Raw genomic sequence first — 27157 nt, 5'->3', positions numbered from 1 at the left:
TGTTTCTTTTGACTCCTCAGCTCCCATCCTCCAGTTGGGTAGGAGTCCTCTTGCCTAGAGGGCTCCAGTCGCAGCACAGATCACTCTATCTGCATTGAGACCCGCTGACACAGGCACATTTCATTGTTCTCGGCTCCTCCCACAATGCTCTCCCTCTCTCTGTATCTTATCCCCTGCCCCAGGCCCTTTTCCTTCTCTGGCCCCAAGTGCTGACCCCAGCAGTCTGGCTGATCTTTGAGGGACTGAGCATGGAGGGATATTTATTTGGAACGTCTTAGACCATGGCAGGCCTCCCATCCAGTTCCAGGTGCACCTGCAGGGCATTCTGAAAGGCTCAGACTATAGCACCGGTTTGGAGACAGCTGGGGAGACCAGTAGTCAGGCTGACGCGCTTCAGTAGGGACAATAAAGTCAGAAAGCCAGGGCCCCTGAAGTATGAGAACCGGTTCTGAGCCCAGGTGAGTAAATGCTAAGAAGGTCAGACATGCTGTGGTGAGCAGGGGCTGGGGGTGGCCCAGGGTGGATTGTGGGAGGCCATGTGGGCCTTGACTCCTTGTTAGTTAGGTCCCTGATGGGTTTGGGGGCTGCAGATTCAAAGCTGACAGGACCTACTGGCCTATTTTCTGCAGGAAAGCTGGGATGCAAATGGCTAGGAGTGGGTGAGCTGTCAAGTGAGACAAACGCAGTCTTTGGGTGATGTGGGGTGGGGGCATACATGGTTCTGTGGAATCTTGGGCAAGTAACAAAACTCCCCCGAGCCTCTAGTTTTCCACCTGTGAAATGGGGCATTTGCCGCTCCTACATCGCAGGGTTTTGAGAAGCTAGTCCTTGTTTGCTCTCAGTAAATTCATCCATGCCTTCACCCGGCAAACATTTATTGCCTCAGCGATGTGAGAAGGAGGGAAGTTATGCTTGTCAAGCCCCCCCACCCCCACCCTCTACTGTGCCCGCACTCTGTCGACAGGACACGATTCATTTCGTATTCACAAGGCATCTGGGAGGTAGGTTCTGCTGTTAGCCCTGTCTGATACAGGAGGAAATGGGTATGACATGAGGGACGCCAGAGCCCCGGGGTGGCTGCAGTGGTGACCCCCAGACCCAGGGCCTGGGCTGGGCAGGGCTGGAGGCCCCGGGACTGGACCTCTGGGCCAATGCAACCAAGGAAAGAGAGACCCCTCCACCGGCAGGGCCAGGCTGCCCGGCAGAGAGTCAGGCAGGCGGGCAGAATCCTGTGTCCCCCTCTCAGATCTTCTCCACGTAGTTTCCCGGGAAGAGGCCCTCTTGGCCATGCAGCCGGCCTTTCCACCAGCCTGAGGAATCTGCAGGAGAGACGGGAGTGTGAGGCAGCACCTTGTACTGGCTCTGTATCTGACTCATCGCCACCAGCCTGGCAGATGGCAGAGGCTGAGGAGAGATGTCAGCAAATGGAAGGGAGGATGGACAGACGGGCACTTGGCTTTTTCTTGCCACAGACTAATACTTTGTGACTTTTCTAGACCCTTTTCTCGTGCTCTTCTCTCAACATGTCCTAAAGGCACCTACCTCTCCACCGTCCCCAGGAATGACCCCTTTGGGGCACCCCCATCCACCTGCAGAGGGTGCTGTTGATCCCAGACCCCTCTGGGGGCAGCCCAGGGTACTAAGGGAGGTGGTCTGGGCCATGCCCACATGACCCATTTCCTACTCACAAAGGGTCCCTGGGGGTAGGTTCTGTTATTAGCCCCGTGCTTGACTGAGGAGCAAAATGGGGTACTCTGCATGAGGCTGGGAGGCCAGGCCCCTGGGGTGGCTTAGGAGGTGACCTCCAGACCCAAGGCTTCCAGCCTGTGTAGCCACTGGCAAGGAAGAGGGTCTCTCTGGCGGGGTCTGGGGCTGGTTGCCTGGGCTCTCCTCTGCAAGTGTTGGGGGCTGGGGGCTGGGTCGCTGGGCCACGGCTGGGACTGACTCCTCCCACCTCTGCCCTGGACACACACCTTCCAATAGGATCTCAATGACCTCGTTCACATTGAAGCTCAGCTCGTCCACATCTTGGCCCACATACTGGTACAGTGCTCGGCACCGTGGGCCATGCGTTCGAGGCTGGGGTTTGGGTCGGCCCACCCCGGGCACAGGTCGCTGCCCCACGCTGCGCTTCCTCTGCATGCTGTGGGTATGGGGGCAGTTGTCACAGCCCTGGACGCTTCCCCACGCGGCCCCCCACCCCGTGCACCTCCTGGGGCTGTCCTCTTTCCCTGCCTACCCTGCCGCGCCCTGGTCTGGCACATTGAGGAATTCTGTGTTGTGCTCTGAGGGGGGCCGTGCCCGCGGACGTCTGCTGGCCCTCAGGGCAGAGGATGGAGGGCCTTGGGGGGGCCGCTGTGAGCCCCCTCCAGATGTGATCTCCATGGGCAGGGGCCCCCTTCTGGCAGAGGGGGGCACCCCATTGCGGTCCAGGCCTGGGGCAGGAACAAAGATGGGGTCATTTCTCGGTGATGTTAAGAGGATTGGAGGGAAGCCTTGGCTCAAGTTCGCGGTCTGAGGTAGGAAGCAGGCACACGCTCTGGCCCAGAGGGAGCAAACCGGCCGCTAGAAGGGCCTAGAGGGAGGCTCTACAGGGGTAAGATTTTCCCCTAGTCTCTTCTATAGGAGGGCTTTTGTGGGTAGGTCTTGGAGGATGAATAGGAGCTCGAATTTAGGAGACCAGAGGAGCAAACAGCCCAAGAAAAGGTCCTGAGGTAAGAACAAATTTGGTAAGCTGGCAAAATAAGATGTAGCTTGCATGAGAGGAGTGTAAGATGCAGGGAGAGAAGAGGGTAGTGGTTAGCTGGGGTGGGATTCTGGATGGCTCTGAATACTAAACTAAGATTAGCCTGTATTCTGCAGGACATGGGGAGCTACAGAGAGTTCTGGGCAGCGAAGGGGAAAGTGTGGTCAACACTGCTTGTTAGATTCGGCAGACAGGAGGCCTGGCTTAGGTTATGGAGCCCATAGGAGGCAAGGGAAGACGTATCTCCTCACCTCTGGGCACCCCGGGGAGTGCTCGGGTGGGGGCCTGGGGTGACCTTCGAGGTTTTCCGTGGGGCTTTCCCTTCCGTGTAGGCTCTGAAACGGGCAAGGAGGTAGGGATTTGAGTGGCGGCCCCACCCGACCATGTCATTGGCCCCGCCCCTCAAATCAACTCGGCTCCGCCCATGGCCCCGGCCCCCGCGCCAGACTCACTGGCTCTCCCATCAGCACCGCCCCCTAGTTGCCGGAACTCTGGTTCTGCCCAGTAATTGGCCCCGCCCCTCCAGGGCCCACCTCTCATTGGCCCGGCTCTGGGCCTGCCCATTCCACGGCTCGCGCTCGTTCCTTGGCCGGCACACGGTTGGCCTGCCTGACCACGCCCCCTCCACGTTCAGGCCCATTCATTGGTCGCCTTGTGGCCTTGCCCTCTTCTTGGCCTTGTCTTCGACTCTCCAGGCCCACCCCCTAGGGACCTCTCTCATCTACTCTTGGCCCTCCTTACTGGCTCCGTTCCCCGAGCCTTGATTGGTCCCCCTCTCAAGGGATTCCACGGGGCCCGCCCCTTCCCGGACGTCTTGGCCCCGCCCCTCGTTCTGCGCAGACTCACTGGAACTTTTGGGCATCCCGTCGCCCACGCTGACGGTGAGGGTCCGTCCTGTAGCCTTGAGCACCGCCACCTCGCCGGAGCCACGGGAGAAAGTGACGCTGCGGGTACCACCTCCGCCCCAGCCCTCCTTCTTCACCCGGAACTGTAGTCTGTGGGGAGGGGAGGAAGCTGTGCGGGCGCCCATACCCCCAGCGGGGGTGCCCTCCCCGCCGCATCTTGCCGGCCCGGCAGGGGTGGGGAGGCGCCCGTGCTGGGCCCCGCGGGAGACGGCTGGGCGGCCGTACGTGTCGCCGAAGGTGAGGGGCAGGGGCCTCCGCGTTGCCTCCTCGAAGCGCTTGCACAGGAGGCTGACGAACTCGGTCTTGAAGACGCTCTCCAGGAAGCTGTCGGCCACGTCCTCTTGGAGAATGAAGAAGTCGTCCTGCCGCGTGCTGTGGGGGCGGGAGGGGGGACAGGTGAGGGAGGCCGAGGACTGACACGTGGGTGCGACAGGGGAGGCGGGGAGGCTGGGTAGGGGGGAGAGGCGCGGGGACCGGGGGAGGCGGACCGGAGAAGGCTAGGGAGATAGCGGGGACCCCTGGCAAGCAAGGATCCCGAGTGTTGGGCAGGGCAGGTGACAGGCAGGGCCAAGAGAGGGCCCAGGTGGGATGGTCAGCGTGTTCGATGGGGCACAAGCGCGAGGGCAGCCGAACAGGACCAGGGGCAGGGAGGGGCCTGGCCCCACCTGAGGGAAACTCCCCGCAAGGTTTGGATCTCCAACTGCTTCTTCAGGACCTCCCGAACCTGGCCCTTCTCGGGCCCCTTCTTCACCTTCTCCCGCCCGATCATATACACACGCTTGGGCGTCAGGATCAAGTCCCTCTTGATGGGCTGTGGGGATGCGGGACCGGAACTGGTGGCCGGCGCCCTGGGCGTGGGCAGCCTGGCCCCAGGGGATCGGCCCGAGGCAGAGAGGGGTCCTGCTGGCAGCTCAGGTCCAGGACGCGTGGGGGAGTTCTCCCACATGAAGGTACAGGAGTGGGCATATTATATAAAACAAAAGGTTTATTGGCTAGAAAGGGGTGTCTGGGACAGTGAACAGGTTTGGTCATGGGTGCCCAGGCCAGTTGAGACTGTACCTGTGTACAGGTGTATCTGGGCCAGGTGAACCTGTCTAATTGGCAGGTCTACCTAGACCGGGTGACGGTGTACCTAACACAGGTGTGTCCAGGATAACAGGGTAGCCCTGTGGTCAGGGCTTCTGGGTGAGTTAAGCGTATGATTGTAGGCAGATGTGTCTGGCCAGCTGATGGACAGGTGTGTCTAGGTCAGGTGAGGTTGTACCTATGATGGGACAGGTGTGTCCAAGCTCGGTGAATATATACCTGTGGACAGGTGTGTGGGCCAGGTGAGGGTGTATGGTCCCGGACGTGCCCACCTGCGAGGTGCTCACCTTGAAGCGGCGGTCGTACTTGGTGACCGAGTCGGCAAAGTCCACGCGCTCCCTCTTGCCCAGGAACTGACGCAGCTCCGGCCGCTCCTCCAGCCCCAGGTAGTCGCCGACGAAGTTCCTGTTGATGCTGTTCCGTCTCCGCTCCTTCTTGTTCAGCAGGATGTTGGACGCTGTGGGGACACGGGGTGGGGGCAGAGGTAGTGGCCTGGCTCCACCAGGCCCATCTCCATTCCGAGCCTCCCGCTTGCAGCCTCTCACCTTCCTCCCGCATCTCCTCGTACTTCCGGACTGCCACGTGGCGCCGCCAGGCCTTCTGGATGGTGCGGGCAAAGCCATCGAACTTGCGCTCTCGCATTTCCTCCAGGAGGAAGAGCTGGGCGAGAGGAAGGGTGGTGGGTCCTGGGTCTCTCTGGGGGCCGCAGTCTCCAGTTTTCCCCCGCCCAGACTCCACAGACATCCTCCTGTCTACAGGCATCTGCACACATGCACATACACCGTAGCAAAAACATTTTTCCTCCCTTCTAATAGGACCCAGAGTTCCCTTCCAGTATGGGGCACAAGCCCCTACATTAAATTATAACTGTGGATTTGCCTTGTGTTCAAATCTCAGCTCTGCCTCCTACCAGCTGTGTGATCTTGCCAGAAATGGTCGAACATCACGATTTCTCACACTACTAATTGAGCTATGATGTGTCCTGCATGTGAGGCACAGAGATGTTAGAAACGTGAATTGATGTGCAGCTTAGAAAACCAACAAAATACGGTATCTATGGAAACCTGTTGTGGAGGACTGTGATGTGACTGGCCACTGTGTAGTTGTGTAGTGGTCGACCTGCACAGCAGTCCATGGCAGCCCTAGAGAGGAAGCGTTTGCAGAGAGCAAACTTCTTTTAGGAGTCTCAGCTAGAGGGGACTTAGCAAATAAATCTGCTAGAGCAAGTTAGAGGGGAAATGCCATGGACGTCTCTTCATTTGGAATAGTAAGTGAAGGTGTCCAGGAGAAAAACCCACCGGATACGAAAAGTTGTAAATCTGCAGTAATAAAAACAATGGGGTTCTGGTCAAAGAAAAGAACAACCAGTTGGAAAACTGGAGACATGTGTTTGCATGGCTGGGAAACTTCATCATTCAAACAAATTTAGTGATAAAAGGGACCTCATTATCAATCAGTGAAGACGGGGAAATACTGCAAATAAAATTGGGCTTTATTTAGAAAAATAATTAGCACTTCACCCAGAGAGGCTTCTCAAATGCACAAATAATTGCCTCCCTGCTAAAATCCTGGCTGCCCGAGGTGGCTGATGTCTCCTAGAAGCCACAGTGTTCCCTGTGAGGACTAGAAGGATTTTGTAGATACTTGATTCAAATGCATTTTAAAACGTGTCTTGGAGGACTTTGGAACTATTCATAATAGGTGGAAGGTCTTCTCTCCAGGAAGAAAAAAACTCCAACATTAGTAGTTTCACAGGCTGCAGGATTTAATTGCTAAATTTTTGGTGCAGCACAGTTAGGCTGTTCCATGTTCTGTTTCCATTTTACTAAAATTCTCATCAGAACCAGTTTTTCTTCTGTACAAATTTTCAGTTTTTTTCTTAGAAAATGTTCCCACCAAACTCTTGGCCTTGGTGAGTTTCCAACCACAGCAAACGTCTCAGCTCGTGCTAGCTTTCTTTTGCCTGTTTTTTTTTTCCAGTGTCAATTTGTGTCTGTTTCAAAATCACATTTTGCAATCTGCCAGTAACCAGCCAGAAGGATTCCCTTTCTCTTTTTTCCTCCCATCTTCTCTTTCCTTCCCATCCTCTTTTTTTTCTTTACTAACTGTTGCAAACCAAATGGTTCTGGGTGCGGTTTTAGCTAGGGACAATTTTGGTTTGTGATGAATTTCTATCAGGAAAAATACCTACTTCAAATGCAATTCCCAACTGTTTTACTTTCTTGGAGCAAAGTGCACCAATAGGGAAAAGCTGTAGAGGCAGATGCAGACAAAGTTGGGGGTGGGGGGACGAATCTAGATTTCCCAAAACAGACTATTTTGATAGCTGTGCAATCTCCACAGAGTCTCCACCCCACTGTGTTGTGTGTCTGGTTGGTGAGGCAAGTTGCTTGTAAGTTACAGTGACGTCAAGGGAATCACCTCAACAGTCTCCTTGTTGTCCCCAGTCCCTGAGCTGCTATTAGAGCAGAGGCCCCGATTCTGCAGGTGATGAGGCCCTGTCCCCAGCACCTTTCCCCAGTCCCTCAGCTGGTCCTGGGCTGGGAAGCCAAGAATTGCCTGAAGTCTGGGGCCCTAGCGTAGTTCCTTGAACCGGCAGCCTCCCTCCTGTTTGCTTCCCATTCACCGAATAGAAGCAGGCGGCCGGGCAGGCGCTCTGGGGATTCCTTGCCTTGGCTTTTTGTTCTTGTCATTGTTGCTTTTTAAACATAACCCCTCCACCGCGCCCCCCACCCCCGCCCCCCACCTCCCACTGCACCTGCCAGCTTTATTGAGCTCTAATTGACATAACATTGTGTAGGTTTAAGGTGCCCACCAGTTGATTTGATACCCGGATGTATTGCAAAATGCTAATAACAACCAGAGCTTCAGCGAACACCTCCATCTCCTCATGTAATTACCATTTCTTTTTTGGGGTGGAAACATTTAAGATCTACTGGCTTAGCAGCTTTCGAGTACATAATAGAGTTGTCAACTGTGGTCATCACGCTGTGCTTTTGGTCCCCAGAACGTATTTGTCCCTGTCACTTGTTTTTGTTTTGTTTGCCCCCAAAACAGAGGCAATATAAAGAAGGGGATGTTTTCAGCCTTTTGATTTAAAGGCCAAGAGCTGACGTTAGCCTGTCAGGAGGGACGATTTGTATGTAGAAGGATGTGGAATGAGGCTTGGCCTTGATGTATCAGGGGCAGGTCTTGGAAAAAGGAAATCGCCTCTTTGACATGAGTTTCAGGCCCGGGATTCAGTGCATTTGTGAATGAAGGGATGAGGGCAGAAAAGAGGAAAGAGGAAGAAGGACAGAAAGAAAAGAACATGGGACGGAAGTTGTTCTGGGGGTGAGCTGGGGGTCCTGATCCCTCGGAAGCGGTCTGTTCCCACAGGCAGCATTCGATTCTCCACTTGCTTCCTGGCCACCCGGGGTTGTCCGGCTAAGTCAGGTGTTTCTGGCACCTGCTACGTGCCAGGCCCTGTGCCCTGGACTCCCGCTTCCACCTCACCCTCTCCCCGTCCTGCAGGGTGGCCACTACTCCCTGATGGAGAAACAGCCTCCGGAGGTGGGGAGGACACGCGCCCAAGGTCACTCGGGGTCTGAGGAGCAGGACCCGCATGCACGGGGATGCAGGCGTCTTTCTCTGCCACACCCACACTTACCGACTCGGGGTTCTTGACGAAGACTTTTGTGCTCCCCATCTGGTACTGGTCTGGCTCCATGTTGACTGCCCGGAGCAGGTGCTGGACCCCCTGACGCTCATCCCCACGCCACTGTGGCCACGTCTCGGGGGTCAGGATGGCATATCTGGAGGCAGCGTGGCAGGGTTTGGAGTGGCTGGCTGGGCTGGGGTGCTTCTGCGGGGTAGCGGTCAGGGTGGGGCCAATGGGGCGTCTCACCTCTGCAGGAACTTGGCGAACTGGCGGCGGTAGGCGAAACCCGCCCGGCGCACTCGAATGTTCTCCTTCAGGCCCAGGTACTCCACCTGGTGCTTGACCCTAGGGGGGAAGGCAGCGTGAGTCCCCCGGGGCTTGTGGGCACTGCCCAGGGGGCCAGGAAGGGAGGCCTGGGCCTGGGGGGTGAGGTCTGGGAAGGGGGCCAGTTCTGGAGGTTGGGGGGCAGGTCTGGGTGCTGTGGTCAGTTTCAGGTCGCTCCTAGGGGGAACGGTGCTGCCCCCTAGGTCATGCGGCAGCCAGTCTGGGGTCCTCCCAGGGAGCCCGGGTGTCTTGGTCAGCTCTCGGTGTAACTCCAGTGCCCTGAGGAGTTCTGTGCTGGTCCTAGGGGTCAGCCTGGGTGGGCTCTGGAGGGAGGGTCAGCTGGGCATGGGCCATGGGGTTGGGGCCAGCCAGGAAGGGCACGGGCACCTGCTCTCCTCCCAGTCCCGGGGCCTCTTGGTCTCGTTGGGTTTGATGCAGCGGATGTAGTGGGGCGTGCATCGCTTCAGCGTGGCCACCAGGTCGTTGGCCTGTTTCTGAGGTGGAGGAGAAAGCAGGGCAGGGCGCACAGATGGGACTCCTGGGCCAGCCCGTCCCGCCCTGATACAGACCCAAGAGGGACGCTGGGGGTGGGGGTGGGCGTGCCTGGTCCTGCACACCTGCGCCTGCCCCACCCTGGAACCCGAGATTAGAAGCTGGTGTCTGCAGCCCTCACCACTTAGCCTGGCACAGAGGAGGTGCTCAGCAAATGTTTGTTGACGGAGTAACGGAGCCCTGGGGAGAACTCATTGCCCAGATCACTTATGCCTGGCCTTTGGGGGTCCGGGGTTTTTTAAGTAGGGAACCCACGTGTGTGCCTGAGAGGCCAGCCTTGGATTGTGCATCTCAGATCCTCAGGGGAGACTAGAAAGGCAGTGGTTCTGCAGGGGGCTTGGAGGGGGCGGCAGGAGAGACCCCATCGTGGGTGGTGGCTCTGCTGTGTGACCTGGACCAGTGACCCTGCCCCTGTGAGCCTTGCTGTCTGTCCCCACCCTCCAGGTAGGACTAGTCTCAGTGGTAAAGAAACCTGTGTTTGCTGCCGGCGTTGACACGGTTATTAAAATATTATCAGGACAAGACACCCATGTTCACAGCAGCATTATTTGCAACAGCCAAAAGGTAAAAACAACCCAAATGTCCATCCAGGGAGGAAGGGATAAGAGAAAGTGGTCCACACACACACTGGAATATTAGCCTTAAAAAGGAGGGACACCTTGACACCTGCCACAGTGTGGGTGGACCTTGAGGACACGGTGTTCAGTGACACAAGCCAGACACAAAGGACAGATCCTGTCTGATCCCACTCCTAGGAGGTCCCTAGAGGAACCCCATCCACAGAGACAGAGAGGGGACGGTGGGCCAGGGGCTGGGGGAGGGCATGGGGGTTAGTGTTTCACAGGGACAGAGCTTCAGTTTGAGAAGATGGAAAGTTCTGGAGATGGAAGGTGGGGACGGCTGCAGAATACTGCGAATATGGGTAATGCCAATGAACTGTACACTTAACAAGGGCTAAGGTGGTGCATTTTATGTTATGTGTATTTTACCATGATTTTTAAGAAAGGGCAAATGACCTAAAGACCAAAAAATAATAAATTGTTATGATGGTGGTTCCCTCCTGCATTTAGGGAGTTAGGGGGACATCAAAGAAGCTGGTCCAAGCCCCCTACTACTGAAGAGCTGGAAGAAGCCCCCATGGTCACAGGATGCAGAGCGAGGGGTAGGGGCCCCGGGAGGGGCCAGATCCCCCGCCCCGTGCCCAGCCCCTGCTCACCCGCCCCAAGCCCACCTTGATCTTGGAACCAGCGGTGCTGGGCCGGCCCTTCTTGTCTACATCCAGCTTCTCGGGAAAGAGCATCCGGAGAAAGGCCCTGGGCAGGGGGAATGCCTGGGTCAGAGGTGCAGCCGGACCTCGGGGGACCCGTCCCAGAGGCGGGGTGCCTAGGTGCCTGGGACCTAGCATGGCTCTAGATTCAGGAATCTCAAACTCTAAGGTGTACATGGGCCCTGGGGAGGGGTGGGGAGGGAGATTTTGGTAAAACACAGATCCGGGTCCCTCTGGGCTGCGAGGACCTGGGGAGTGTGCATTAGGCGCCAGCCCGGAGGACACCTGCTGCTGGCCCAGGAATTGTGTCGCCCCCCGCCCTCTCAGGACGAACTGGTGGTGACTTTCACCCAGTGCTGTATTCTTTCTGCCTTATTTTCTTTAGCTCAACACAGTTTTGAGGTTCAAGAGACAAAAGATGGAACTGGTGTGCACCTGTGGCCAGGGAGACGGATGTGTGCACCTTAACACGGAAACATTCAGAGAGGAGTGCGTTTTCACAGTGTCAAAAAGAAACTGTCCCCACCCTGTGCAATGGCGGGTTTGCAGAGGGCAGCGCCAGAGGGGTGGTGAGAACGGCCCTCTTAGGGGTTTCCTGTATTCTCACTGTGGACCCGAGGCTAACGTTCAATCAGAACCAGTCACTAGGGACACCGTCTGGGCCACACAGCCACAGCTGCAAAATCCAGGTGTGGTGGGGGCTCTGGGGGAACACGGGGCCTCCCCCACCCCGTTGGGGGGGCCTTCCCGGAGGCACCCAAGCCCGGGGCCACTCACTGCTCACTGGTCTGCATCAGCTCTATGAGGTCAGTGAAGAGGACGTCGCGGTTCCTCTCGCAGAAGCCATTGACGTCGTAGGAGACCTGGAGGGAGGTGATATTGGGGGAGTGAGGGGCTGAGGCCTGGGTGGGGGTGCAGACAGCCGGGTGCCCAGGGGCCCTGGGGTCCTGTTCCGGGGTAAGAGGAGAGAGGAGTAGCTATGGTCCAGAACAGGGAATGGGAGGCTGTGGTCCGGACCCGCGCCCTCTGGAGGTTTGCTATTTAATTTGGAGTCACAGGCGAGACTGAGTGTCTGTATTGTGGCTGATGGGGGCCCGGGGGGCTGTGAGGGGCTGCAGCCAGCTTGTGGGTGGATCTGCCATCCGAGGTGGGGGTTCTGTGTCGTCCTGGTCGGGTCTGTTTCCTGGCTGAGGGCTCCCGGGAGCTCCAGTCACCTTAGGGGCCCGCGGTCCGCTGAATGGCCAGGAGGTCTCTGGGGGTGTCTGCGGCCCGTGTTAAGGTCAAGGGGAGAGTCTGTGGCCCTGTCAACTGGGGAAGGGGCCCTGGCCAATGGACCTCTCTAGCCTTGGGCAGGGGCCTGCAGCTCATTTTGGAGGGTGTTGGTGTGCAGCATGGCCTGGGGGTCTCTACATCAGGGTCAGAAGGTGTGGGAGCTGTGTTCCGGGCCAAGGAGTTGGTGGGGCATATAGCTTGGATTGGTCTGGGGGTTTGCTGCCCAACGCGGGGCCAGTGGGAAGTAGTTCCTGTCCTGTCGGGGGGAGCTGTGGCCTTGATCAGGGGTCAGTGGGTTTCTGCAGCCCTGGCTGACAGGGTGGGGAGCCTGGGCCAGTTCCTGGGGGTCAGTGGGAGGGGGTGGTCCATGGGTCTGGCCAGTAGGAGGAGGCCTGGAGACGGGGATTGGTGGGGTTCAGCAGCCCTGGCTGGGGGTCCCAGGGTGGGGGGCGGGCTCCTTTCCTTAGGAGGTCGGGAGGCTGCGACCCAGAGCCCCCGCGGCCTGTGAGGGGGTGCGCACCTTGCCAGCGTAGTGGTGGATGACAAAGCCGGCACTCCAGCTGTTGAAGTGCTCGTGGGCGCCCACGGCCGCCTGCAGCTTCTGCAGCAGCGTCTGGTCTGCGCCTCCGCCCGTGGCGTGCATGGTGGCGCACACATCGTCCAGGACGCTCATGATGCCTGGGGGGCTCTGTGGGCGGGTGAGGCGCAGCGGCTCAAAGGGGAGGGATGGGGGCTTCCAAATGCAAGAGCCAAAGATGGTGATGGGGGCCGGGTATGTGTGGGATGCTGTGGGGTTCAGGCTGGGGTGAGGCCCCCTGCCCTGAGGGATCCATGCCTCTTTCCCTTCCCAGGACAGAAACGGCTGTCAGCATGGCCCTGCTGTCCCTGCCTGGGGGAATGTTTCTTGAGTGAATAAGTGAAAGTCAAGCAGTGGGGAAGACTGAACGGACGAGGTGGCTGATGGGATATTTCAGCCATGCTCCATCTGCCCCAAGCAGGAGCACGACTAGAAAAAGGCCCCCTCCCACCCCTGCCAGGTCTCCCAGGCCCAGCCGAGACTGCCCCTGAGCGCTGGCCCGGCCCTCACCAGCTTGTTTTCGATGAGGTCACAGACGATTTTGTTGTTGAAGTACTGGATGGGGGTCCAGCGAATGCCCTCCTGCACATACTCCTCCTGGGGGCATCAAAGGTGGCCAAGAATGCACACCCCACAAGGGTGGATGAAGGAGGTGTGGTGGGTGTCCCTTTTATCTGCCCATCTCATCACTTAGGACTGTTTTCAGTAATGAAACAGTGCAGGGCAGCCAGGAAATGCCACCCCTAAGCCACAGCCACCTCTGAGGTTAGCACTGGGAAGTTCCCCCTGGGGCCACCCCCAGAATGGAGCCCCAGTTGCCTACAGCAAAACATGCTCAGCAACACACCCTGTTCAGGCTCTTTTTTTAAAATCCCTCTCTCACTTCTTCACCCTTCTCCTAGTATTTGTCCTGAATCCTTGCCTCAGGCTCTGCTTCTGAGGGACAGGGGAGAAAGAAAACAGAAGGGGTTTTTGTCCATCTTGTTCAAGGCCGGGTGGCCTCCCCAGCACCAGAAATAGTGCCTGGCACACAGCAGGTGCTCAATAAATAATCATCGGTGGAATGAACAAAATGGCTATGTCTCAGCCCTTGTCAAATCTTTAGGGGTGGAAAACCTCTTCTGAAGGAAATCTCACAGTGCAGCCTGGACAGGTCAGCAGAGAGCGGTGAGGCTGGGGGGCTGAGAAGCCCTCTGGTTGCTCAGTGACCTTTGTGGTCCTGCCCCGGACCCCAGTATCCCTTGTCCCCTGGCCACTTGGCTAACCCTGCCTACCTGCTCAGCCTTCAGGGTGAGTTCGATAAAGATCTGCTGTAGCTTCTCATTGACAAAGTTGATGCAGAACTGCTCAAAGCCATTTTTCTGAAGAGAGAGGAGGGTGCTGCCCTCAGTGGGCTGATGCTGGAGGCTCCTGGGGCAACTGGGTCACCCCACGGGGCACAGGGAGGGCAGGGCATGGGCTGGGGAGAAGCCAAACCTGGAAGATCTCAAAGCCGTAGATGTCAAGCACACCAATACTGTAGTCCTCCTGGGGCTTCTGCATGGCACGGTTGATGGCCTGTGATGCGGGTGGGGACAGCCATGCTCTTACCCATTCCCAGGCGGTGTCCCCTCCTGCCAGGTTATCTCCTGCCTGCCTCAGCTCTGTGCACCGCCACCCCCACTCCCTCGTCACCCACATAAGAAGCCAATGCATTAGAAGGTCTGAGCTCCTGCTTCGGGATCTGGTTTGACCCCTTCACCACACCACACCTCTCTTTTCTCATCTTTAAAATGGGTTCATGATGACAACTACCTTACAGAGCCTTGGAAAGGAATGAAATAAGTTAATGCATATAAAACACCTGGAACAGTACCTGGCACACACAGGTGCCACACCCTGTTGGCTATTCTTGGCATCCTTCCAGGCCTTGACACATCCTGTCCCCGTCCGGGCTGTCACTTTGTCCTCTGACAGCCTCCCTCTCCATCCCCACAGCCCCATCCTAGCCCAGGCCCGGATGGTTCCAGCAGCTCCCATTCCTAGGCTCCACGCCACAGCCAGAGGGACTGAGTCTTCTGTCTGACCACTTCCTGCCCTGCTTGAGGTCCCCCCCGGCTGGGAATTATGATGGTCTTGCTTGCATCCCTGCTTGGCTAGTCCAAGCCCAGGGCCTTTGCCGCCCCCAACCCCCACCCCGGCCCAGGCCCCACTCGCCTCCACAAGAAAGTCAAAGAGCCGGGCATAGAGCCCCTTGGCCAGGGCGTCGCGGGTGTAGGCCGCCTGCTCCACGTTGAGGGTCACGTCTATGGACTCGGTGCGCCCGCCCCAGCGGCTATCCATCTTGCGGCTGGTCAGCTTCTCCTGCAGCCGCCCGCTGTCAATGCCCAGAAGGTAGGCGGGAAAGGCCAGGACTGCAAGGCCAGGGAGAGGGGGTAGCTGGTTAAGTTCGGGGGCCCCCCATAGACCCTCCATCAGTCCCTGCTTTTCCCAGCGATGCCAGTGTTACCTCCCGGGTCTGCACCTGGAGGAAGCAGTTCACATGCATGCACGCCGGCCTCCACCTGGCCCTCCCCAGCCCCACACTCACGGTCCACACTCTCCACCCGGGCATAGTTGCTGTCTTCACAGAAGCTGATGTTCCCCAAGTGCAAGATTCCCGCCACGAGCTGCAGGACCAGTTGTTGGATGTTGGGCGGGATTCCGATGATCTGCATGGCACTCTGTGGGCACAGCGGGCACAGAGCCTGCACCATGGGTCCTGACCTCCACCCTGTCCCTCCGGGCACACAGCATGGACATGGAATCAGAACACTTGGGTCCCTGTCATTCCTCTTTCACCTACTTGCTGTGTGACCTTGGGCAAGTCCTTGCCCCTTTCTGGGCCTCTGTTTCCTTATTGGTAACATGAGAGAGTTCCCGGGGCTGCTGCTCACCAGGGTCTCACTGAAATCGCTGCTGTCATCAGTGCCGTCCACCTTGTAGGTGTCCGATTGGAGGTAGTAGTAGTAGTCGGGGGTCATGAGTCCCAGGTTCTGCCGCTGCTCCTGGGAGGCCCCTTCCAGCAGCTGCAGGGCGAGCGATGCTCATGCTTCTGGCCCTTGTGGTCCCCTGGTCCTCACTCTCCCGGGCTCCTGGACACCGACCCTCCCGTCAGCTCCCCCTGGGCCCCCCTGCCCCGGCCCCACAGCCCCTCTCCTTGCACCTGGTAGTAGATGTGGAAATTCCTCTCATTTTCATTCTGCATGACCACGCGGGATTTCTCCAGCAGGAAGTTGGAGATCTTGCCCCCGTCTGGCTCCCCACCTCGGCTGAACTGGATCTCGAAGTACTTGCCCTAAACCCGAGAGCGTCATGTCAACCCCCAGGCTCCCAGGGGTGCAGCTTGGGGAAGGACTGGGGCTGGGTCCTGCGAGCCTGACCTCTTTCCCCTTCTTCCCCAGGTAACCTCAGCTTGCTTTTCTCCCCCCATCTTGTTGACTGCCTGCCCTTTCCAGCAGTTTCTTCCCCCCAGCCTTTGCTTAAGCTGTGTCCTGAGCCAGGAAGGCCTTTTCCTCCCTCTCTGATGACTCCAGCCCTCACTCGGGCGTCCAGCCCTGTGCCTGGCACACAGAAGTGTCCCATCTTATTGAGAAGTCCCCCAGTGCCTCCAAAACAACACGGAGGCCTCCTTGTCCCTGCGGATGCTACTGGTTCCAGTGATCCTGGGTGTCTCCCACAGGTCCCCGAGCCCAAAGCAAAGGCCCAAGAGCCCCCTCTTGAGTCTCTGACACATGTGCATCCTGCTCTGGCTGGAGGCTGAAGGGCAGAGAAGCCTCCTTCCTTCTCTTCCTGCCACTTCCATCTAATAACAACACAAATGACATCCTCTTACTACACAAATGCCTGTAATACATGACATTTGATTGCACAATAAAATTATATGAAGTAAAATGTCTTCGTAGGTTTTAAAAATCCACATGTTTGTGTGTATCAATAGTCCAAAAACACAGTGTGATTCTATTTATATAAAGTTCTAGAACAGCTGAGAGTAATCTATGATAAAAAAACAGAGGAATGGTTGTTTCTGGGGCAAGGTGGGAGTAAGACTGACTAGAAAGGGACAAAGGGAAACTTCCTGGAATGATGGTAATGTCCTCATAGGGGTTTGGTTTCCACAAGTGTCAGTCAATGACCCAGCTTGGATGCATGCACTTTGCTCTTTGCAAACTTGACTTTTAAAGAAATAAAAGAATTGCAAATTTGTATTGGACTATAACGAACGATCTATATGCTGAAATGTTTTGAGGAGGGAAAAGCATAGTATCTGTGGCTGACTTTTTAGTGCATCAGAAAAATTAGAGGGGTGGATGAAGATGCAATAAAGCGAGAATAGTGAACTGTTAGTGACAGAGTTTAGGACATGGGTGTGTGGCGCGCACTGTGCTATTCTTCCAACTTTTCTGTGTACTTGAAACTTTTAAACATAAATGTTGGGGAGAATATTTAAAATATAATTATGTGGTAAAATAGAATATTAAAATATTCTAATAATATTTAGGGAAACATTTTATTAGTGTATGGAATTTATTAAGCCATTTCCATACACAGGCATTGTACTGAATGATTGCTTCAGGTCTGCAAGATGGATATTGATATTATCCCCATTTTATGGATGAGAAAACAGGCGCCTGAGGAAGTTACATCAGTTTTTGTTGTTGTTCAAGCCACAGATCTAAATAGTGACAGAATCAGACCGTAAATTCAGATCTGCTTATCTAGTCTGTCTTACATTAGGGCCAGCATAGCATCTGACACAACTGAAATGAAGAACTATTTGTGGAGCGAAAGAATGAATGAGGGACTAAACGGGACCTCACATGTGACTAGGAACTGATGTAATGTGGTTGCAGCTAGGGGAATACCTAAGAAGGTTACACACACATATCATGGCCTCCACAGTTCTGCTGAAGGGGGACTCTTCTTCAGATGCACCAAAAGCAGGAAGTGAGTCTCCCAGCTAGGAACAGGTGTTCCCTGTCTTTCTGGAAACACACATGTGCGTGCATGTGTATGTATAGGTCAGTGTAGAAGGAGCAATTGCTCTAAAGCAGTGCTGCAGACTCACAAAGCGACTGGAGTTGTTGTTGCGCACAGTCTTGGCATTGCCGAAGGCCTCGAGCAGTGGGTTGGATTGTAGGATGATATCCTTCACGTGCTGGGGGGGAGAGGCAGGTGGGGGTGGGAAGGGGTCAGACTGAGGCAGGCAGTGGGGGCTGAAATACCACGTAGTTGGGGTGACCCAGCCCGTCCTTCTGTTCTTGCCTCACCTGGACCTTCTCTCCGCCACCAGACACTTTGGAGATGTAGCCCATGATGTACTTGGCCGCCACTGTCTTCCCGGCCCCACTCTCGCCACTGGGGGCAAGTGAGGGAAGGAGTGATTAGCAGCCAGGGGTCAGGGGACGTGCCCTTTTGAGTGCCTGATCATTCATTCATTCATTCATTCATTCAGTACATGCTGTGCGCCAGGCAATGGGGCCTGGGCAGGAGGGTCTGGGGCCCCCCCTTGGTACCTGAGGATCATTCATTCATTTGTTAGGTACATGCTGTGCGCCGGGTAAACCTCCCAGGGGTGGTGATGCTGTTAGAATGGGGCCTGGGCAGGATGGTCTGGGGTCCCCACTTGGTACCTGATGATGACACACTGGTTCTCACAGTCGATGAGCATGTTCCGGTACATGTTGTCCGTGAGGGCGTAGATGTGGGGTGGATTCTCATACTGGGCCTGGTTGGGGAGTGAGGTCTCAGCCCCGAGCTGGGGCCTGGGGGTCCTAGGGCTCTACCTCCCACCCAGCCCTGGTCTCACCGCGCCCTGGTAGAGGTCGATCTCGCGGTCAGTGAAGTAAGGCATCTGCTTGAAGGGGTTCACGGAGATGAGCACAGAGCCTATGTAGGTCTGGGAGGCGGTTAAGGGCCGTGTGGTGTCCCGGCTAGCCTTGTCCCTCGGGGGCCCTGCCCTCTCATCCTGCTCCCCGGTGGCCCCCAGTGCCCCACTGCTCAGGGGGAAGAGTTGGAGATACTCAAATGTGCTCCAGGTCCCTTGGGGAAAGGCGGGGCTGGGCAAGATTTGGGGAGATGGGGTGCATGGTGGCTGAGCCACTCCAGGGCAGAGGGAGCTGCGAGGGCCACAGTCACCCACAGCCAGAGCCCTGCTGCCCCTGCCTCTGTCCCCTGTCCTGCCTCCGGCTCTCCCTGCCCATCCCTCCCTCCATCCACTTGCTTGGGTATCTGTCCGTCCCGTCTGTGCTGCAGGCCCTCTGCCGTCTCCCCTGCATTCATCCACACCATCCCACCATTGGTGGGTATCATCCGCCTGTCCCTCTGTCCACCCGCCTGCCCCTGCCCGTGCCCAGGGTACGAAGATGTAGTCGTCCATGAAGCGTTTGCGTAGGTTGCCCACGATGGCATCTTCGGTGATCTGGGGCAGCAGCACCATGTCGTCCACGCCGCTCTGCTTCACGTTGTGGCTCTGCCAGTGGAAGCGCTCCTTGCTGCCCTGGGGGGATGGCAGGACTGGTGCCTCAGGGCCCCCACCTGGCTCCCCTGTCACCTGCTTCTGATTCTGCCCTGCTTCCAGCACCTCCCTGTCTCCTTCCCCACTGGGGACACCGGGAGAGGTGGGCAAGGTCCAGTCCAGGGTCCCCGCTCTAAAGGAGGAGGCACTGCCCCCCACCCCTCCCCTTTGCACCCCGTCATTGTGAAGGATGCAGCAATGCCAGGCCCCGAGGGCAGAGTGTGCAGGGGTGGCAGGCTGTGAGAGGGGACGAGGGAGCTTGGGGAGGCTTGCTGGGGACCCGCCGCCCTCCTCACTTCCCGGTCAGGCTCCCTGCCCCTCACCTCCCCTTGACCCTGCCCAGGCCCAGGCTGAGTCCCTGACTTTTCTGTGGCATGTCACCCACTGCCTGCCCCTCCCACTTTGAGTTGGCCTCCGTCATTCAGCTCTCCTACTCTGAGGGCACTATGCATCCAGCCCGTTCCTCTGAGACCCTCTCAGCCACCACGCGGCTGTGACCTCAGCAATCCTGCCTGGCTGTGTTCCTGACCCTCTGCTCCCACGGCCTTCCTGCCACCGTGCCACAGTCTTCTCCATCCTCAGAGCCTTTGCCCTGCTCCTCACCAGCTCTGGCACCTTCCCAGATGACACTTTCCTTAGGACCCCAAAGACTTAGACTTTCCTTAGGCCACTTAGATTCAGACATAGGCTTCCCCAAAAGACCCCCTCCTCCAGGAAGCCTGCTTAGAATGTTCTCTCCTTTGAGCCTGACTCAACTCGTGCAGTGCCGTAGTCACTAAAACACACTGGCTTTCTCAGGCCCACCCTGCCTCTGTCCAGGGTACCCCTGCCTGCCACAGGGGTTCTGGTAAACGGGAGTAATGGCGGCCTGGAGCGCCCCCTTGCGCAAAGAAGGAAACACACTTTAGAGGAACCCCCCCAGACAAACAAAGGATGCTGGAACCCAACTCATGTCTTCCAAGATAACCAGAGTCAGCCGGGCCGATTCCGGGAACAGAGATGCACTGCTGGGCAGAGGGGATTCTGGCAGGTATCAAGCTGGGGGCCCCCAAAAAGCCACGGGAAGCCCCTGAGCAGGGGAGGTGTCAGGTCAGATTCCAGACACGCCGACAACCAGTGGGGGCTCACTGGGGGCTGCCCGTGGGTGTTAAATGAGTCCAGGTTTGGGTGCGTGACTAGATCCGGGCTCTAATCCCGGCTGGGTGACCTAACACTGCTTCAAACCTCGGGCTTAATCTGTAAAATGGGAGAATCAACGTTTGCCAAGCATCTATGATGTGCCTGGTGCTGGTGGGAAGGGGTGTTGCCAGTATTATCAGCTCACATGTGGGCTAGGAGGGAAATTGAGGCTCAAGAAGTGCTTACACTTGACTAAGGACACAGCTAAGTTATCTGCAAGGGTGTGGGATTCGAGTCTGGACCCGTTAAAGGCCAGGCTCTCGCATCTATGTGCACAACGACCGGGACTCAGGGGTGTCTGGGCTGGGACTTGAAAGCAGAGAGGGGGTTTGATCCCAGGCCGAGTGAGCTCCCTGGGAAAGGTGCAGCATGGTGGCTGAAGCGGGAACAGAGAACAGGGGAGGGAGTGTGGGGGCAGAGGGCTGAGCCCCTCGAACTGCTTCCAACCTGAGTAGCCAGAGCGTTTCCTGTGGCAAATCTGATCTCCTCTGTGCTGAAGCTGTGGCTTCCTATCACCCTCCCGTTTGTTCATTCCACAAAAAATTCTTAAGCACCTGCTATGTGCCAGGAATGTCGGCCTTCAGGAAGAACTCTTTCAGTTTCAAACTGTGTGGCTTCTAAGGCCCTGTGGCTCAGAACACCCTTCCTGCCTGGCTAATGCCCATCTATGCCTTAAGACTCAGGGGACACCCCCTCCGAGAAGCTGTCCCTGACACCTCCCTCTGGGTCCCCACTGACCCGTCTACATCCAGGACATTGTGCATATTTGGTGGTCCCAGGGATGGGGACCTGGTTGGCATTTTAAGGGAGTCACTGGTACCAAATCTGCACACAAATAATCATCCTGCTGCAACGCCCCCCGCCCCTGACTGGCAGATGTCCATTGAAGGGGCAAAGTTGTTTATCATCCCTGGAATCTAGAATCAAATTCTATTTTATGTATCAACAGAAAAGCTGTATGTTTTTTGCATGGCTGACACCCACTGCATTTTCCAGAATGTGACTCCCCTGTGTCAAGGGACAGTTTAGTTTCTTTCCAATCTGACTGATGTGTTTAGCATTTGGAAGCTCCCTGCTCAGCTGATGGTGTTAACTGTGGTCTACGCTTTGCTCAGCCTCGGTCTGCGTGTGCTGTCGGCTCACGGGGACACACCCGTGTCCAGGTGTGAGCATCTGGCGGCTCTGGTGCCCTTCCTGGGCCTCAGCTTTGCACACACATTTATTCGTGATGACTTTCTCCTCCCCATCACAGGGGGTCACAGTGATTACATTACATGGTGGGAGCCTGTGCGTGTCAATGTCTGTGAATTTCATTTCAGGCTCTCGAGGGGCCTGCCAAGATGGGTGCTGGGTGTGATGCACTAGGAGCCCCAGAATTCATGGGAAGGGCAGTGGGTGGGGGACAAAGTTGTGGGACCAGCATCATGGAGAGGTGGGAGAGGGTGCCCACAGCAGAGGCTCCGCAGGGGGTCAGCTGGGAGGTGGGAGGCAGCCGGGCCTGGGGGTGGCCCGGAGGTGACAAGGGCCGGCTGGGAGAAGCAGGGAGCCATCCATCCACCCGACCCCACTCCACTGAAGTGTCAGAGCTCACCGGAGACCCAGAGGGACTCTGTGGAGAGCGTTGGTGGCCCTAGGGTCAGAAGTAGGATCGGGAGGTCAGGAGGTGTAGAGGGGGATTGAGGACACCATGCACAGAGTCTGGCCCAGACCGGGAGGAGGGAAGGAGGTTGCAGAACAGGTGGGGTTGGGGGCGTATTTCCTGTTCTCCAGATGGGAAGGCCGGGCTGTGTTGGTAAGAAAAGGCAACAGAATTTGGGGTCATTTCTGGACCCATGGGGCAGGAGTGGGGTTGGGAGGGGGCCCTGTTCCTTCCCTGAGCTGGTGGCCTCTGGGCACTCGGGGGGCTGGAGGGGTGCGGCTTTGGGCGTAACTATGGTAACCACCCCCAACAACGGCAATAATTAACACCCTTGCCCGTAAACCGTGCCAGACCCTGGTCTCAGCTTTTCCTGTGAATTACCTCCTTGAATCCTTTCCACACGCCAGGTCAGTACCATGATTAGGGCCACTTTGTGGAAGAGAAAAGGCATGGATTGGAGGCGGCTGGGCTTGGTGCTTCAGGCCAGGGGAGGGCGGGGTGGAGACCAGACTGGTCTTGTCCCGGGTTCCCCCTTTGGGGTCAGCCGGGTCTCTGCGCTCCTGGGCCCCTCAGGCTGAGCTGAGACTTCCTTTCTCTGAGGTCGGAGGCCCCCAGGCTGGCTGAGCCTGGCTGTTCTCCTGGCCCCAAGGGCTCGGTTCCTCTTCCTGTCCCTGCCCTCCTCCTGCGCCGGGCGGAGAGGCCCCCTGCCTCGGGCAGCCCCTGGTGTTCGCGCCCTCTGTGTTCCGCCCGTCTTCCAAATGCACTCCTAGCTCCACGCCGGGGAGAGGGCTATGCCCAAGTGGGCACGGTGGGTGGAAGGGCAGTCAAGCGTTTTGGCATGGGCCCCGGCCGGGTTGTGAGGCCTGACTCGACGGTTGACCGTGTAACCCCGAGAAGGCCATTTCACTCCTCCATGGGTTTGCAGAGAGCAGCGAATGATCCGGGGCAGAGACAAGATGCGCCGGGGAGCCTCAGGAAATGGCAGACCCCAAGAGCACTTAGTGGAAGCCATGACAGAGGATGTGTAAGCCCCTGAGTATATACTGGTCAGGAATGAATGAAGTGCCGCAGGGATGGAACTGCTCCCTGCCTGTGTCATGGGTACCCATCTCTGTGGCCCTCAAGTGTCCATGGGTCAAGGTGAAGCTGTTTCTAAGTCCTTTCCTTGGGGGTGGGGGTGCGATGAAGAGGTTGTGGTCACAGTTGACCACAGGCCAAGTATGACTCAATATGCTAGGGTTCTTGGGAAAGACAGTCAGGGCTGGGCTGGGAGGAGGAGGTGACTTCTAACTTCAGGCCTCCACAGAGGCACCCAAGGCAGAGGGCATGGGGGTGGGGCTTCCCTGGTGCCCAAGGAGGGAGGCGATCCTCCTGTAGAGCCGGGGCCTTGAGCCCTGTAGTGAACACACTTCCTGAACCCCTCCTGTGAAAGGAGGTAGGGGGGGACCAGGCCTAGACTGTGCTCTTAGGAAGCTCCCTGTACCCAGAGTGGGTGAAGCAAGTTGCTCCAAGGAGACTGTGGGTCCACGTCGGATGGTGCTGAGGAGAGGCGGGGTGATCACTGAGGGCTTCCTGTAGGAGGCAGGCCTTGCAACATGAACTTTGCAGGCAGGGTTTGATGGTAGCAGCAAGAGCCAGGGGCCAGAAGGCATTGGGTATGGGGGGGACATCGGGATGCTAGTTTCTACCGCAGGTGGCTTCTCACCTTGTAAGAGGAGAGGGAGGTTGTAGTGACTGTTTAAGTATATGGTGTCTGGGCTCTCTGAGTTGAAATCCTTTGCCGCTTCTGGGTTGTATAGAAGCTCACTTAACTTTCCTGCCTCAGTTTCTTCATCTGGGACATGGGAACATCGAGAGTCCCTGACTTCAGGGGGCAGTAGTGCAGATCCAAGGAGGCAAAGCCTGTCAAGTGGGCACCCTAGCCTTCCTCAGCTCAAGCTGGCCTGGAACTGGCCAGTCCTACAGGCGTGGGTGCAGGGCCAGCAGGAAGGGCTGGACTAGGGGGCTTTTGCAATTCGCCAACTGCTGTGGCCTTCCTGCTCCTGGGTGGCGACGAGCAGAGCCCCAGACGGGGCAGAGCAATGAAACAGCCACTTCCTTCACCCGTCGGGTCCTGTGAGCTGCGGTTGCCCACTGGGAGACAGATGTGAAGCTGCTGCGCGGCCGCCGGCGCCAACCCCCAGCCCCGGCCCGCAGCCCTGGGAGCCTCCTCCACCTCCCCCAGCTCAGTGGGGTTCTGTGGCCACCCCCCGCAGCCCTACACCGTGCAAACAACATCCTCGCCCTGCCAGTCTCCCGAGGTCTCCCCCTCTCTGGGGAGGGGACTCAATTTTCTGCCCTCCGACTTGGCTTCTCTGAGGGCCCCTCCTAAGTCTTTCCCGTCTATCCCCGTGGCAACTGCCCGCGGACCAAGCAGCTGCATCACTGGTCTTCCTGGCTTATGTCTGTATGTTACCAACAGTCACCGCTGTCCTCACATCACCACCCAAGGGCAGCCAGTCGCTGCCTTCACCGCCCTGCCACCAGAGTCAAACAAAAACTACTGATAACCTCAATGTCGGCCCCGCCAGCCAACATCAAACAAAAAGACAGCGAGGGACCCCAGCCCGCAGTTCCCTCCCATTACTGGCCGCGCACGCCCCACTGAGGAGCACGGTCAGCCACACCTCTTTCAAAAGCCTCTTCCTGAGACTGTCACCAGAAACCCAGGGACAGCCAACAGCAAATGAATGCCACCGTCAACCCCCAGCTCTGACAGCGACCACCCCTGGCCCCCATGCCGGGGTCCCACCTCCAGCTGAAACCAACCACCGATGCTTCACACACAGCCCACCCGCAGACCCACGGCTGCCTCCTGCCGGCAGCCCGCACAGGGACCGGCAGCACCATGCCACAGCCAGGGATGTCACCCCCGCCGTCCGTCACCAGCCCTGGCCTCGAAGGAGCGTCTCTCACAGCGCTGGCTGCTGTGTACTGAGCGTACGGTACACGCTCCGTAAAGCACTCTACAAACATTGGGGCTGTTGAATCCTCCACCACTGCTCCTGGCGCTCATCGCCCCTCCAGGAGGATGCCAGGGCCCCTAGACAGAGGGGTTGGCCTCAGGGGCGGCTTCCACTCTGTTTTCCCTCCACGGTCCTCCTGGGTGAGTCTCCCCTTTCCCACCGCACCCCACAAAGCACTTCTCAGAGCTTCTCGGAGGAGTTGCTCCCCTCTCTACTTGCATATCACTTCCTGTGTCCTTCTGATCAAATCTGCCCAGCTGAGCTCCCCAGCCTTCTGGCCTGGCACCTCGGACGCACTGCCATCCCGAGCCCGGAGCTTCAGCTGATGGCCTGGTGTGTGAATCTCACAGAGGGGGCCTGGTTTATCCCTGGGTTTGTAAGGGGTTCCCTCAGACTAACACACTCCTGTGCCTGACCCCCCGCCCGGCCTCTGCCTTGGTCAGCCGTCCGCTGCAGCTGTAAAGAACACTGCAGTTGTCACCACTGGCTAGGTGACAGTCCCAGCTGTACATGCTCATTGACAGAATGACAAAAAATGAAAGCTGGAGTGGCCTGCAGAAGCACAGAGCTGCGGGGAATGACTTTTGTAGCTCGTGTGTGTTACGATGCTGCTGAGTGTAGATCCACGAAGGGGAGTCTACCTAACCCTGTCACACAGACGTCATCAGACCTCAACCTCAGCAGGTGGGGACGTCCCTGGCCGCAGTGTCCCCCCTGCTGTCCTTGCACTGAAGGGGGCTGACGGTGTGTGGACGTACTGGGTCTTACCATCTCCTGCTTCTGTGATTGCTGCAGCCAGACCACCGGTCACCCGCACAGGCACGCAGCCGCTGTACTGTCCCTGCACCCCCCATCTGCTTGTTTGACACAGCGTCCCCTCCCCTCCCAGCTGGCCAAACCCACAGACACCTCTGAAGTTCCGACGGAGAGGTCTCCGAAACACCTTCCACATCTTGACCGACATCCAAATAAGACATGTGAGAACTGAGGCCCAGAGAGGGGAAGTGACTTGCCCAAGGCCACACGGGGAGACGAGGGACCAAGCTGGGCTGGCAAGTGGGTTTCCTAAGCCCCAAGAGAGGCATATGTCTCTGTCCCCACATGGCGACCCTCAGGGCTTCCTCCTACCCTCAAGTTACCGCTACAACCTTGGCCCCCACAATCTGGCATCCTGTCCACCATCAGATAGGGGAGCTTGGTCCCTGGTGAGGGGTGCGGGGACACCTGAGCTGCACTGCGGGACCCCAAAGGGTCCACCGGGCTTCTCCCCATTGCCCCATCTTCCGATGGTGGCCACAGGGCTGGTGCCCTCCACCCCTGCACGCCAGGGCCGGCCCTTGAAGAACTTACCATAGTGGGGGTGACGTCAGGACCTCTGGGGGCGCCCAAATGAGTCGTGGCAGGGGTGCAGGTCAGGAGGCCCTGGGGGGCGGCTCGGGCATGGCCCTGCTCCCGCTCCTTCACCAGACTCCCAGCCCTAGTTCCTCTTGCAAACAGCCCCCCTCCCACTTCCTTTGGCGGGAGGGGCCGCTGCGACGGGGGAGGGAAGCTGGGCCAGTGGGGCGGGGAGAGGCCCGCAGCCGAGGCAGGGTTGAGGGAACTGGCTATTCGGGGCTCCGAGCCTGCAGGATTGATGGTGGCAGCTGCCAGACCCCAAAAGGCCCCTTCTCCAACTCCTCCGGGACGGGGCTGCAGCACACCGCACACAGGTCAGCTGGCTGCAGGACTGATGGCTCTTCTCAGGGTGACCCCAGGAAGCATCTGGGCTGCTCAGGTCTTTTCAAAACTGCTTCAGATGTGTGTCCACTCCAGAGCATGTGTGTGTGTGGGGGGGGCGGGGAGGGCGATGGGAGTGGAGGGTGACAGGAGCCAGGGGCTGCTGGAAGGTTCCAGACCTTGGATGTCAGCTCTGGATTTAAGCACCCCCAGGCCTGCTACCTCTGAGGTCCCCCATTTTCTCAGTAAAACTGGTGTGGGCCCTCTCAGCAGCTTCTGGCACCCCTAGCATCCACCAAGTATGGGCCTGTGGCCTGATCTTTGGGAGCCCAAGAGGCTACGCCCTGGTCTCTTGACATTGGAAGTAATAGCAGCTCCAACAGGCTGTCACCTCCCCGAGGCACACAGTGGGGAGGTGGCCGAGGCACCTGACAGGGTCTAGCAGCGAGGACCAGGGACTGGGTCTTCCCTGCGCTCTCGGCGGGCACACAGCACCCCGGCCTAGGGGTTGGCAGGACGCGGCGCCCCCTAGTGGCCACATCTGGGGAGGGTCCCGTCTCCGCCCTGCCCCCCGACGGCGGAATTCTGCGCCTTTGCCCAAAGGACTGGCTTGGGGCCTGCAAGGCCTTCAGGCACTGAGCGAATGAGCAGGCAGGACCCCCACTTTACGGAGGGCGACAGGGAAGGCTTCTGGGAGGAGGCGACGTTCATGCT

At 57.7% G+C, this 27157-nt stretch overlaps 1 protein-coding gene and 1 long non-coding RNA gene across 3 annotated transcripts; one reads left to right on the top strand and one right to left on the bottom strand.

Moving 5' to 3' along the window:
- Positions 1-519: 519 nt before the first annotated feature.
- On the bottom strand, positions 520-26209 carry MYO1F (myosin IF). Of its 2 annotated transcripts, XM_017667941.3 has the most exons (28): positions 26078-26209; positions 18749-18886; positions 18197-18286; positions 18021-18115; positions 17658-17745; positions 17456-17545; positions 15554-15685; positions 15285-15416; positions 14939-15071; positions 14566-14762; positions 13846-13926; positions 13644-13730; positions 12880-12966; positions 12313-12480; positions 11298-11383; positions 10485-10566; positions 9089-9195; positions 8624-8722; positions 8387-8531; positions 5283-5397; positions 5025-5194; positions 4317-4462; positions 3877-4023; positions 3593-3741; positions 2998-3081; positions 2240-2435; positions 1974-2143; positions 871-1319 (listed from the first exon to the last, which is right to left on the bottom strand). In XM_017667941.3, exons 1-28 carry the CDS (start codon positions 26078-26080, stop codon positions 1243-1245), a joined length of 3294 nt encoding a protein of 1097 aa, XP_017523430.2. In that variant the 5' UTR covers positions 26081-26209; the 3' UTR covers positions 871-1242. The 2 variants fall into 2 exon arrangements, with proteins under 2 accessions (XP_036874116.1, XP_017523430.2); XM_037018221.2 differs by lacking the exon at positions 2240-2435 and having other exon boundaries at positions 520-1319; positions 3593-4023.
- Positions 3918-5609, top strand: LOC140845725 (uncharacterized). Its single transcript, XR_012124561.1, has 2 exons — positions 3918-4047; positions 4967-5609. It is a non-coding gene; the product is annotated as an uncharacterized lncRNA (long non-coding RNA).
- Positions 26210-27157: the final 948 nt, after the last annotated feature.

Source organism: Manis javanica, chromosome 13 (genome assembly GCF_040802235.1).
Source record: "Manis javanica isolate MJ-LG chromosome 13, MJ_LKY, whole genome shotgun sequence".
Classification (NCBI taxonomy): Eukaryota; Metazoa; Chordata; class Mammalia; order Pholidota; family Manidae; genus Manis; species Manis javanica.
The sequence above is the reverse complement of the archived record's forward strand: the minus strand, read 5'-3'. Positions and strand labels throughout refer to the sequence as shown.